This window comes from Brachyistius frenatus, unplaced genomic scaffold (assembly GCF_029030835.1).
Source record: "Brachyistius frenatus isolate BFR_SWC_R1_liver_20210118 unplaced genomic scaffold, ASM2903083v1 Contig_313, whole genome shotgun sequence".
NCBI classification, from domain to species: Eukaryota; Metazoa; Chordata; class Actinopteri; family Embiotocidae; genus Brachyistius; species Brachyistius frenatus.
The window spans coordinates 167,757-182,409 of record NW_027210912.1 but is presented as its reverse complement, the minus strand read 5'-3'; the positions used below and the strand labels follow the sequence as shown (position 1 = coordinate 182,409).

Below are 14,653 nucleotides of genomic sequence, written 5' to 3'. Positions count from 1 at the left end.
AATGTTGGAGCTAAAACGATATCTTGTGTAGTCCTAATATTTAATGTTCCTCTCTTTCAGCCTACTCCACCGTGTCGGGTGTAAATGGACCTCTGGTGATCCTGGATAATGTGAAGGTGAGGCTATTTTTATTGAACTGTATATCCATGAACAGGACTGCTAATGCTAAAGACACTGCTGTTCCCTATTGTGCAAATCCCTTTTCAGAATGAATGACCGGTCTTTGGATTGGTTAATGTAAATAACCACTCTGTTCGCAGGTGTGTTCATATCTTTGTGACATAAATGTAGTTTCTTTTAAGCTGTTGCTAAACAGTGTTGAATCTCTTTGAACCAGTTCCCCAGATATGCTGAGATTGTTCACCTGACCCTGCCAGACGGCACCAAGAGGAGTGGACAGGTCCTGGAGGTGATCGGAAGCAAAGCAGTCGTCCAGGTGAGATACGGAAATAGTGGCTGACTTGTTGAAAATAGTCCCTGACCAGGACAAAAAGTACTGTGGATATAAAACCACAGACTGGATATAATAAAACCACAGACTGGATATAAAACCACAGACTGGATATAATAAAACCACAGACTGGATATAAAACCACAGACTGGATATAAAACTACAGACTGGATATAATAAAACTACAGACTGGATATAATAAAACCACAGACTGGATATAAAACTACAGACTGGATATAATAAAACTACAGACTGGATATAATAAAACTACAGACTGGATATAATAAAACTACAGACTGGATATAATAAAACTACAGACTGGATATAAAACCACAGACTGGATATAAAACCACAGACTGGATATAAAACTACAGACTGGATATAATAAAACTACAGACTGGATATAATAAAACCACAGACTGGATATAAAACTACAGACTGGATATAATAAAACCACAGACTGGATATAAAACCACAGACTGGATATAAAACTACAGACTGGATATAATAAAACCACAGACTGGATATAAAACTACAGACTGGATATAATAAAACCACAGACTGGATATAAAACTACAGACTGGATATAATAAAACCACAGACTGGATATAATAAAACCACAGACTGGATATAAAACCACAGACTGGATATAAAACTACAGACTGGATATAATAAAACCACAGACTGGATATAAAACTACAGACTGGATATAAAAGAGTTCGTAGTTTCAGGTCTATAAAATGGTTCTGATCCAGAAGTGTCTTCAGTTGCAATACCAGCGAGTGCCACTAGAGGTCGGCTCCAAAAAGCCTCCGGCTCCATAGACTCCCATTCAACTTCTCTCATCAAATCCAAAGTGAATAAAATGTGTCCATCAGTTATCTCGGTGTTGTTAGCTAAAGTCACTCCTTCTTATTAGTTTTCTGGAGGTCCATCTGAAAATAATCCCTCATTCATTAGAAAAGAAGATTCAAGAAGACCTGTTTTTGGGGGCGTGTCTGTTTGATTGACAGGCCTGTGGTGCAGTCAGGTTACAGCTATCGGTGGGCGGGACGTAGTATCGTCAGGTTTCCGATCAGATCGGTCAGATCCACCGCTGGCTCCTCCCCCAGCTCGTCCAAATATGGTCACTTCCTGCTCCAAACCGCTCTGAACTAACAAAGATGGTGACGGACAGAATCTGAACTGGAGGATTCATAACGTTCACAAACCCAACAGGTGACGTCAGTGTTGGTTGCTGGTTGTCCTGAACATGAAAAGCAGCTGCCTGATATTGTCGGTCCCCCTCGTCCCATCAAAACAACCCTGACTTATCGAGGCATGGAGTCCACAAGACCTCTGAAGGTGCCCTGTGCTCTCAGGAACCAAGACGTTAGCTGCAGATCCAGTGTTTTCCCAGCAGATCCTACAGATCCTCCATCAGATTGAAATCAAAACACTGAGCCCTCTGTCATCTTCTTCAAACCATTTCTCCACAACTTCTGCAGTGCATCAGGGCACATTATCTCTCTGGCAGAGGCCACTGCCATCAGGGGATACCTGCCATGAAGTGGTGTATGTGGTGTTTAGGTCGGTGGTACATGTTAAAGTAACAGATACATTAAGGCTTCCCAGCATAGCATTAGCTTTAGCATCACTCTGCCTCCGCCAGCTTGCCTTCTTCCCATAGTGCATTCTGTTGCCTTCTCTTTCCCATGTAAATAACACACTTGGACCCGGCTGTCCACATGATGTAACACGTCATCCTATCGCTGCGAGGTCCAATACTGATGCCTACGTGCCTAATGTGGGTGGTCTGACGGTGGACCGGGGTCAATATTCAGCCCTAAATGGTCTGCTACCTTTCGATCACGGCCACCATTAATGTTTCCATCAGTTTGTGCTCCTGTAGGTCTTGTGTGGGATCGGACCACAGGGCCAGCCTTCGCTCCCCACGCGCATCAATCACCACTTTCAGCTTGTCACAGTCGCTCAGATCCTTTTTCTTGCACATTTTTCCTGCTTTCAACACATCAACTTCAAGAACTGACTTCACTTTCTGCTTAATAAATCCCAGTCCTTGACAGGTGCCATTGTAACGAGATAATCAATGTTATTCACTTCACATGTCAGTGGTTTTAATGTTGTGGCGGATCGGTGTATCCGAGACATTTTTATTACTTCACCACAGATATGTTTTAGACATGTCTTCTGTGAATCACAAGTTGTGTTTGATGTTTGTAGTTCAATTTTCTTTCTTATTTTAGTTATTTTCCCAAAATTTACAAATCCCAACTCTATGAAAATGTAAATATTCAATTCAATCTAACTTTATTTATATAGCGCCAAATCACAACACAGGTTATTTCATGGCACTTAACACATTAAAGTCTTTACAGCAGAACTTTACAATATTATACAGAGAAACCAACAATTCAACAATTCCCACATAAGCTAGAAGGGAAAAAAAAAACCTCTTTAAGGGAGAAAAACCTCCAACAGAGGGAAGAAAAACTCCCTTTAACAGGAAGAAACCTCCAACAGAACCAGAACCAGAGGTGGGCGGAGCATCTGTTAACAGAACCAGGATCAGAGGTGGGCAGAGCATCTGTTAACAGAACCAGGATCAGAGGTGGGCGGAGCATGTGTTAACAGAACCAGGATCAGGGGTGGGCGGAGCATCTGTTAACAGAACCAGGATCAGAGGTGGGCGGAGCTTCTGTTAACAGAACCAGTATCAGAGGTGGGCGGAGCATCTGTTAACAGAACCAGGCTCAGAGGTGGGCGGAACTTCTGTTAACAGAACCAGGATCAGAGGTGGGCGGAGCATCTGTTAACAGAACCAGGATCAGAGGTGGGCGGAGCTTCTGTTAACAGAACCAGACTCAGAGGTGGGCGGAGCATCTGCCTGGACCGGTTGGGGTGAGAGGAGAGCAGAGAGAGAAAAGGACAGCGTGGAGATACAAGAGAAGAACTGTTGGTGGAGACGACAATCACAGAGCAGAGACATGCAGCTCCATGACGGGACATCTGGAAAAGAAAGAACAGAAACTACACGAGCGAAGGAACTGAATGGAGACAACAGATAATAAGAAGAAACTATGGGAGAAGAAGATGGTGAGGTATGAGTCAGTTAAAGAGTAGGAGGAAAGAAAAGAAGCTCAGCATGTAACGAGGTCCCCCAGCAGCCTCGGCCTATAACAGCATAACTAAGGGTTGGTTCAGGTCTACCTGAGCCAGCCCTAACTATAGGCTTTATCAAAAAGGAACGTTTTGAGTCTAATCTTAAAGCTAGAGAGGGTTTCTGCCCCTCCAACACAAACTGGGAGCTGGTTCCACAGGGGAGGAGCCTGAAAACTGAAGCTCTGCCTCCCATTCTACTTCTGGAAACTCTAGGAACCACAAGTAGACCAGCGTACTGAGAGAGGAGTGCTCTGCTAGGATTATATGGTTCTATAAGATCTCTAAGATATGATGGAGCCTGGTCATGTAGAGCTTTGTAAGTCATCAAGAGAATTTTAAATTCTGTTCTTTATTTAACAGGAAGCCAGTGAAGAGAAGATAAAACTGGAGAAATATGATCTCTCTTGTTAAATCCCATCAGTACTCTTGCTGTAGCATTTTGGATCAGCTGCAGGTTTTTAATGAGTAATTTGGACATCCTAACAACAAGGAATTACAATAATCTAGTCTAGAAGTAACAAACGCATGAATGAGTTTTTCTGCGTCACGCTGAGGAAGGATTTTCCTGATTTTATTAATATTAGGTAGATGAAAGAAGGCAGTTCTGGACGTTTGCTTTATATGGTGTCTAAAGGACAAATCCTCATCAAAGATGACTCCAAGGTTCCTCACAGTTTTGCTGGAGGCCAAGAGAACGTCATCTAGAGTAACTAAGTGATTACAGAAAGAGTTTCTGAGGTGTTTCGGACCAAGTACAAGAACTTCTGTTTTGTCTGAATTTAGAAGCAGGAAGTTTTTGGTCATCCAGGACTTTATGTCTTTTAGACAGGCTTCAAGTTTTACTAACTGATTAGTTTCATCTGGTTTTATAGAAAGATAGCTGAGTGTCATCTGCATAACAATGGAAGTTGATGCAGTGCTTCCTGATGACATCTCCTAATGGAAGCATGTAGAAAGTAAAAAGTATTGGGCCTAACACTGAGCCTTGTGGAACTCCATAACTAACTCTTGTTTGTCTGGAAGACTCATTGTTGACATGGACAAACTGGAACCTATCTGATAAGTAGGATTTGAACCAGTCTAATGCAGTTCCTTTAATCCTCGTAACGTCTTCTAATCTCTGTAATAAGATCGTATGATCAATCGTATCAAAAGCAGCACTGAGGTCCAGAAGAACAAGTACAGAGACGAGTCCATTATCTGAGGCTAATAAAAGGTCGTTAGTAACTTTCACCAGAGCTGTTTCTGTGCTATGATGAACTCTAAAGACTGAACATCTTCAAACAGATCATTCCTTTGTAAATGATCACAAAGTTGATTTGCAACAACTTTTTCAAGGATTTTAGAAATACACATCAGGTTGTAAATTGGTCTGTAGTTTCCTAAAACAGCTGATCAAGAGTCGGCTTTTTAAGTAAAGGTTTAATTACAGCCACTTTAAAAGCCTGCGGTACATAGCCGGTTACAATAGATAGGTTGATCTTATCTAATATGGAAGTATTAATTAAAGGGAAGACTTCCTTAAAAAGTTTAGTTGGGATGAGATCTAACAGACAGCTCGAGGATCCAGATGAAGAAATAATTCTAGTTAACTCAGAGAGATCAACAGGAGAGAAATGTTCCAAGTTTACATCTGGTCCTACAGTTGCTTTCAGGGCTGCTGTACTTAACATCACATCAGTGATGGTGTCAGGAAGGGTCGGCCTGATTCTCTCCCTGATAATAAGAATTTTATTAGTAAAGAAGTTAATGAAGTCATTACTGCTGAGAGCTGAAGGAATAGAGGACTCAACAGAACTGGGACTCTTTGTCAGCCTGCTACAGTGCTGAAAAGAAACCTGGGGTTGTTCTTGTTGTCCTCTATTAATGATGAATTATATAAAGTTCTGGCCTTACGAAGAGCTTTCTTATATAATATTAGACTCTCCTTCCAGGCAGGTGAAATTCTTCTAAATTAGTGGAACTCCTTTTCCTTTCCATCTTTCTAGTCGCTGCCTAGCAGAGCGTAGTTCTGAGTTGTACCATGGAGACAACTTCCTCTGGTTCATGACTCTCTTCTTCAGAGTGGTGACATCATCTAGAGTTGTAGCAGAGATACTGCAGTGTTTTCTACCAGATGATCCACTTGTGTGGGACTAAGATCAACGTAGATGTCTTCCACTGCTTTAACACACGGCATCGAAGAGGATAAACATGTAACTGCTTCCTTAAACTTGGCCACGGCATCATCTGACAGACATCTACTGTAGTGGGATTTATTCCCACATGCTGTGTCGTCCATTATTGGAACTTCAAATGTTAATAAGAAGTGGTCCGACAAAACAGAGTTTTGAGAAAATACATTGACATTTTCAGTTTCCATCCCATAGGACAACCAGATGGAGGGTGTGGTTACCATGGTGACGGGGTTTATTTACATTCTGAGAAAAACCTATAAAATCTAATAATGAGCTGAAAGTAGAACTGAGGCTGTCGTTGTCCACGTCAAATATGTTTAGAAGTGTCCACAAGTTGCATATTAGACTTGGTGTGACTGTGGAGAGCTGGCAGCATTAACCTCATGTTTGTTTATTATTTTGAAGGAGTTACACACTGAATTTCTGAAGTTATTTGTAGTAATTTTGCACGTTTCTTCTGTCACAGCTCCACATTGTTTCCTCTAGCACAGTAGTAATGTGCCGAACAGCTTCTGGGTGCATTACTGGCTCCCTCCTGTAGTAGTAATGCATTACTTGTAGGTGCTGGTAAAGACAAGGGGAGGAAGACAAGGCAATGGAAATTTGAAAATCATGATGAAAGGGAACTCCGAAGTCAAAGCGGTCTTCAGTCAAGAGAACAACTCCATTTCCCCAAAACATTGGGACGCTGTGTAAAATGGAAATAAAAACAGAACACAGTGATTTGCAAATAGTCTAAACCCATATTAAATTGAAAATATACCAAAGACAACATATCAAATACTGAAACTGAAAAATGGTTTTGTTCCATAAAAAAAAAAAAAAAAAAAATGATTGCAGCAACACGTCTCAAAAATATGGCAGATTAGAAAAGTTTGTAAAGAAAAAATAACCTCAAAGACTGTGTGGGCAAATCGTGCAACATTCTAAGAATGATGTGCATCGTTTACGGTCCATCAAATCATTAAAAGATTCAGACAAATGTCTGTACGCAAAAGGATAAGGTTGAAAACCAATATTGGATGGTCGTGATATTCAGGCCCTCCTTTCTTGCCGTTGCATAGAAATTGGTATTGCGGATCGTGAATTTTTAAGGTGGTTTTGGTACCAGCTACCCAAATTTAGATATTGTGAGAACTGTTCTTACAAATAAAACAGAATTAAAATTGAAAGTGAATTGAAGTGCTTGTTGTGTCTGTGTTGGTTTCAGGTGTTTGAAGGAACATCAGGCATCGATGCCAAGAAGACGGCCTGCGAGTTCACCGGTGACATCCTGCGAACGCCCGTGTCAGAAGACATGCTCGGTACGATCTATTTCAATTTCAATTTCAACTTTATTTTTGTAGCGCCAAATCACAACACGAGTTATTTCATGGCACTTAACACATTAAAGTCCTTCCAGCAAGACTTTACAATATTATACAGAGAAATTCAACAATTCCCACATAAGCTAGGAGGGAAAAAAACCCTCCTCTTTAAGGGAGAAAAACTCCCTTTAACAGGAAGAAACCTCCAACAGAACCAGGATCAGAGGTGGGCGGAGCATCTGTTAACAGAACCGGGCTCAGGGGTGGGCGGAGCATCTGTTATCAGAACCAGGATCAGAGGTGGGCGGAGCATCTGTTATCAGAACCAGGATCAGAGGTGGGCGGAACATCTGCCTCGACCGGTTGGGGTGAGAGGAGAGCAGAGAGAGAAAAGGACAGCATAGAGATAGAAGAGAAGAACTGTTGGTGGAGACGACAATCACAGAGCAGAGACATGCAGCTCCATGACGGGACATCTGGAAAAGAAAGAACAGAAACTACACGAGTGAAGGAACTGAATGGAGACAACAGATAATAATGAGAAACTATGGGAGAGAAGAAGATGGTGAGGTATGAGTCAGTTAAAGAGTAGGAGGAAAGAAAAGAAGCTCAGCATGTAACGAGGTCCCCCAGCAGCCTCGGCCTATAACAGCATAACTAAGGGTTGGTTCAGGTCTACCTGAGCCAGCCCTAACTATAGGCTTTATCAAAAAGGAACGTTTTGAGTCTAATCTTAAAGCTAGAGAGGGTTTCTGCCCCTCCAACACAAACTGGGAGCTGGTTCCACAGGGGAGGAGCCTGAACACTGAAGCCCCGCCTCCCATTCTACTTCTGGAAACTCGAGGAACCACAAGTAGACCAGCATACTGAGAGAGAAGTGCTCTGCTAGGATTATATGGTTCTATAAGATCTCTGAGATATGATGGAGCCTGGTCATGTAGAGCTTTGTAAGTCATCAAGAGAATTTTAAATTCTATTCTTGATTTAGCAGGAAGCCAGTGAAGAGAAGATAAAACTGGAGAAATATGATCTCTCTTGTTAAATCCCATCAGTACTCTTGCTGTAGCATTTTGGATCAGCTGCAGGTTTTTAATGAGTAATTTGGACATCCTAACAACAAGGAATTACAATAATCTAGTCTAGAAGTAACAAACGCATGAATGAGTTTTTCTGCGTCATGCTGAGGAAGGATTTTCCTGATTTCATTAGTACTACGTAGATGAAAGAAGGCAGTTCTGGACGTTTGCTTTATATGGTGTCTAAAGGACAAATCCTCATCAAATATGACTCCAAGGTTCCTCACAGTTTTGCTGGAGGCCAAGACAACGTCATCCAGAGTAACTAAGTGATTACAGAAAGAGTTTCTGAGGTGTTTAGGACCAAGTTTTGTCTGAATTTAGAAGCAGGAAGTTTTTGGTCATCCAGGCCTTTATGTCTTTTAGACAGATCTGCATGACTTCATCCATATTCACTATCACACTCCAATGGAGGCCGTAAATAGTATTTTGATTAGTTCACAGGTCAGGTTTTGTTTACAGTTGAACATCAGTCTTATCTTTTCAACACAAAGGTGAACATTTTGAAACTGGTTGAATTAATGCATGTACTGCAGTTTCCTTCACTCTGCTAATTGTACTTATGCTTTCAGTCTACTCATTAAATTGTAAAAGCAAACGAAGACAGAACCAAAGCTTTTATTTCAGTGTTCTTGAATGTCTCAATCAAAGTGATTATCTCAGTACAGCACAAGGTTACAAACATTTGAATAGAATCAGAAAGTAAACCTGCTTTTGTTCCTGAAGTATCATTAATCACGTCCATGAATGTATAATTACTTGTACTTGTTACTTGTAGACCCGACAAGAGCCATCAGAGCCGCTCTTACAGTACCTCTAAGAGTCTGACAGAGAACAGAATAGATCAGATGTGGTGGGGAGTGTCATCTAATGAATTGGATTTTATTGGTGTATGGTAGTAATTATCTTTTGAATTCAACTTCCAGTTATTTATCAAATAGAGAACCTAATTTCTACTTGGTTCAAAAGAGAAAATCTTCCTCTTTCAGGGCGTGTGTTCAACGGCTCGGGCAAACCCATCGACCGCGGACCCACCGTTCTGGCCGAGGACTACTTGGACATCATGGGTACACCTTCAACAACCTGTTGTCTTCCTGTTGTTTTGTAGGATGTTACACGGACGTCACTAGGATGTCATTATTCCAGGGGTGCATATGAACACCAGCACAAGCTATCAAACCTTAATACTTTTTTGGGGGTTCAGTTTTGGCTTTTGAAATTTGACCTCTTTTCTTAGATGAAAAGAAAGAGTTCGTGAATGCAGATTTTGGTTTCTGTACTTAAACTTGTGTAACCTAAAATATCAGACAATATTTGTCTTTTGAGGACACTTAATGTGGAGAAATGGCAGGAAGCTCCTACATATATTGTGGAGAGTGGTTGAATTTTTTTTAAATTATTTCGACAAACAAGATTTTTGTAATTTCCTTGAGGGATTTTGATTTTGTTTTAACTGGTTTAGAAGCAATCGACTTATCAGTTTAAGTTAAATGTTTAAGTAGTAATTTGCTGATGGGAGTAAGAATGAGGGCATCACTTGGGGTTGAACCACCAACCTTACGATTAATAAGCAACCTGCTCCATAGATACATCCTACTACATTAATGGAAAATAACACATACAAATTGCAAAAATCATGGATTAGATAAAAAGAACATCTCTAAAATTGGCATAACACTGAAATAATTTACCACCACCATTACTACGTCTTTCATGTTGAGTAAAAGAGGCTCCATTCATCTCTACTGATCGATCACAGCAGAACACAACAAAATACCAGGGGAGACCTTCCCAGGCTGGAAACCTGCATTCGCCCAAAGTCAGCTTCTGTTAGCTCAACCATGTTACTCCTATCACAATGTTCTTGTTGATATTAAGGCTATTCAGTTGTAGTTCTACCCAATGTACCACATTAACCACACTTAAAACCTACGTTTCAGAATTATAAATGGCTTCTGTTCTGAATCAATAGTTTATTGTATGACGTGTCCTGTTTTTTGTCTACTAGCGTTATGGCGATCAGTGAAGTGTGATGTTGTTCTCCTGCTATCTGGAAGTGAAACGGTGTTCGTGTGTTTTCCAGGTCAGCCCATCAATCCTCAGTGTCGTATCTACCCTGAGGAGATGATCCAGACTGGCATCTCAGCCATTGATGGCATGAACAGCATTGCCAGAGGACAGAAGATCCCCATTTTCTCTGCTGCTGGGCTTCCCCACAATGAGGTGAGACTGCCACACCGTTATATTCTATCAGACTGAAAAAAACTTTGATTATGCCTGCTTACCAGCATCTTGGGAATCTTTCCTGGAAATATATACCTAAAGTTACCAAACACATAAACAGAATACATAGAAATGTAGAAAATGAAAAGTCGATAGTGCAAAGAAAGTCTTCCAAAGTAAGAATGGTGGTTATTTAAATCGTGGTTATTTTTTTGTGCCCAACTTTGGACAATCGCCAATGAAAACTCTCTAAGTGCTTCAGAAACCACATGAAAGCAACGAGGCTGAGGAGGTGAACCAGGCTGGAAAAACAGAAAACCAAAAACCAGCTGCGTTTTCTTTGACTTCGGGGGTTTGTTCACTCTGAATTTCCCCCCAAAGTTAAAACGGTCAACAGAGGTTCTACTGTGACGTTCTGAGACATTTGAGGGAAAACTGTCGGTGCAAACGAGCTGAACTGTGGCGCAGTGACACTTTGATTCTCCAACACGTGGACGTGACACCAGCACGTTGAAAACACACGTCTTTCTTACAACCACAGAATCGGTGCTCTCCTCCACCGCTGATCGGAGGATTTAGCTCTTGCCAAAACTTTGACACAAACTTGGAAGTTTCAGGTGAATTGAGAGATCACAGATTCGGCAGACCAGTGATCACTGAAACGTTTGTAACTTGGGTGCTGATGTTGCTCAAGCGATAAAACTTGGAGTACTTTTTCACAAAGCTTGGAGCTTCCCATCTGCTCCAGCTGCAGCTTTGTGGTCTATCCAATTTAGCTTTCTTTGCCCAGTAAGTGAACACAAGGATTTCTCCAATGTCTTAACTATACTATATATATTGTATGACTGTGGACAGACATGGATGCAAACTGCAACCTGACTGGTAGGTGGAGAATTACAACGACAAGGTTGTAATTCTATGTTGTTATTTTTGTACAGTACATTTCCAACTTCTGGGTTTTTCTCTGGATTATTATGTGACAAAGGTTGGAGAAGGTCCGTGTGCAGTATGCGTGCTCTTCAATTAAATATCACAGACTGTCTGATGCAACTGACAAAGGAAAGTGTCCATACAACGTATTAAACTTTCCAATACCGAGTTCCTGTCCTCGTTTATAGATTTCAATGAAGCCTCTGTCACCTTTCTCCTTTGTCAAAGACCTTTTATTAAAGAAAGCTGTTTTCTTTTCTTGATTTTAATTCTGTAAATTTAATTTCAAGTTATTGCATTATTTTAGAAATCAGTGACCAACAATTTACTTAAAGTTGTTAATAACTTACTTACTTAACTTTTAAATGTATTAAAATAAAATGGAAGGCTTTTAGTTGGACCGTCATTAAACCACAACAATGTAAAAAAAAAAAAAAAAGTTTGAAAAGTTTTCTATCCATCCTTATGCACACATTTGTTTGCTTTACAAATATCAGCAATTCACTACTTACCTTAATATTTATGTGATTTTAATGTCATTCCTCCGTTGCCTGTGCTCAAGTGCTGCACGTAATATGCACACTTTGACATACGAGCCTTGGCCTCAATAAACCGATAAATGGCACAATAGTTTTGGTGTTTAAAAAATAAACAAACTTTGTGCTTTTGACGGAATAATAAAAAAATTTAAAAAAAAAAGTAGTGGCAAGTAATATACATGCAGCAAGCCTTTGAATTGGATTGGCAGAGAAAACCTTGAACTTATCATATTTCATTAATTCGCATTATTGGGAAAAAGTTTAAAACCTATATCTCTAGAGGGAGCTGCTTGAAGTCTTAATAGGTCGACGAGGTGATGTCACTTGAGTCAACTTCAGTTGGAGCTGAAGACTTCAAGTAAAAATGTGGAGTTCAGATCTCATCGTGATAGCACAGCTGCTGTGGAGTTAAATCACAGAATGATTTAGTTTAAACGGGAACTGTTGTAATATTTTTCTTGATAATCATTTCTTAAGAAAACAGCAATAAACTCTTGGAGCGAATCGAGTGTGTGTCCCAAGGTCAACAATGAATCTCCATTATCCAATTACAAACATTTTCATTTAAATAAATATTTGACACTTGGATTATTAACATCTAAAGATAAAAGCTTTGGGTCATTTCAGGTTTGTTTCTGTGTCAGCCTCACAATGGAAATGTTGAACATCGATGAGTCAAGCTGCTTCCTTTTCAGGTTTTTTTTTTAACCCTAAAGTGGAAATGTATGACTCAATTGTTGTACATAAATATGTTAGACATTTCACAATTGCCCTGCATATCTGAATATCTCTTATTGTATAAATGTAGGTCAATTGAAGTCAAATATTTGTCTGTTTTATTCTTTCTAACACATTCAGCACACAAAGCTTTATTGGAGCTAAGTGGAAATTAAAACAAGATTACTTAAAGAAGTGTGACCTATTATTTCCAGCTATACGGAGGTTTTTGTCACAGTCCTCTAATACATAAGTAAAGACCATTCTGATGTATTTGGGCAGAACGAGATTGATTGATTGATTGATGTATTAAAGCGCTCTCGCTGAGGTGTCTTGAGTGACAGGCCATCGGCTGTTGTTAATGCTCATCACCTAAAAAAAGAGTGGTTTTAGACAACAGAGATGACCTCTGTATTCTTCTCTTCACTCCTACAGTTCCTTCCACATCAGTGCTCAGGGACAGAATTTAATGCTGCTACTGTCGCACAATGGAAAACCATTACCAGAAAATAACAGCACTGTGTTTCCTTGTGTATTTTGGGAGATGTTTTAATAGCCACTAAAACTTTTAAGTTGCTAACAACCAAAAGTATACCTTCAGATTCCAAGTAAGATTGTTTTCACCTTATAGTTGTTTTTTTTTAAAACCCCACCATTGGTTGATTACTAAATGAAAGACATGAAAATGATCACATATAAATTGAGTCTCTATGTTAAAAAGTACTAAAGTAATGACAGAGTGTTTCCTGTTTTTTCCAACCCAGTATCATGGAAAGGCGTGAAATAGACACACCGGTCCACTACAGCAAAACGTGAAATAGACACGCTTTGGCCTGTCTAGGTGTGACGGTTACATGTTTTGAAAGTGTGAAGCTTGCATGCACGTAAATGTCATGTTATGTGGGATCATGTGATGAAGGTCCCACAATAGAGGCAACAAAGGACATTTTTGGCGGTGTTAGGAGGGGGGAGGGGCTTGGTGACATTAGTCTCAGACTACCATGCGGACCAATGAGGTTTGAATCCAGGAGGTGGCAATGTTTTTGTTGAGTTGTTTTTGTTGAAACATGTTCTTATTTATTAACTCCAAACATGTTCTTACTTATTAACTCCAAACATGTTCTTCCTTATTAACTCCAAACATGTTCTTCCTTATTAACTCCAAACATGTTATTCCTTATTAACTCCAAATATGTTCTCACTTATTAACTCCAAACATGTTCTTCCTTATTAACTCCAAACATGTTCTTATTTATTAACTCCAAACATGTTCTTCCTTATTAACTCCAAACATGTTCTTCCTTATTAACTCCAAACATGTTCTTATTTATTAACTCCAAACATGTTCTTCCTTATTAACTCCAAACATGTTCTTCCTTATTAACTCCAAACATGTTCTTCCTTATTAACTCCAAACATGTTCTTCCTTATTAACTCCAAACATGTTCTTATTTATTAACTCCAAACATGTTCTTCCTTATTAACTCCAAACATGTTCTTCCTTATTAACTCCAAACATGTTCTTCCTTATTAACTCCAAACATGTTCTTCCTTATTAACTCCAAACATGTTCTTCCTTATTAACTCCAAACATGTTCTTCCTTATTAACTCCAAACATGTTCTTATTTATTAACTCCAAACATGTTCTTCCTTATTAACTCCAAACATGTTCTTCCTTATTAACTCCAAACATGTTCTTCCTTATTAACTCCAAACATGTTCTTCCTTATTAACTCCAAACATGTTCTTCCTTATTAACTCCAAACATGTTCTTCCTTATTAACTCCAAACATGTTCTTCCTTATTAACTCCAAACATGTTCTTCCTTATTAACTCCAAACATGTTCTTCCTTATTAACTCCAAACATGTTCTTCCTTATTAACTCCAAACATGTTCTTCCTTATTAACTCCAAACATGTTATTATTTATTAACTCCAAACATGTTATTATTTATTAACTCCAAACATGTTCTTATTTATTAACTCCAAACATGTTCTTATTTATTAACTCCAAACATGTTCTTCCTTATTAACTCTAAACATGTTCTTCCTTATTAACTCCAAACATGT

At 39.5% G+C, this 14,653-nt stretch overlaps 1 protein-coding gene across 1 annotated transcript in view; it reads left to right on the top strand.

Annotated features, from left to right (window-relative positions):
* Positions 1-14,653, top strand: part of atp6v1ba (ATPase, H+ transporting, lysosomal, V1 subunit B, member a) — a 42,715-nt gene that overhangs the window by 15,508 nt on the left and 12,554 nt on the right. Inside the window, exons 2-6 of the mRNA XM_069723012.1 lie at positions 61-116; positions 338-436; positions 7,001-7,094; positions 9,163-9,240; positions 10,257-10,396. Of these exons, the coding sequence (XP_069579113.1) occupies positions 61-116; positions 338-436; positions 7,001-7,094; positions 9,163-9,240; positions 10,257-10,396 (467 nt within the window). The remainder of the gene's footprint in view (positions 1-60; positions 117-337; positions 437-7,000; positions 7,095-9,162; positions 9,241-10,256; positions 10,397-14,653) is intronic.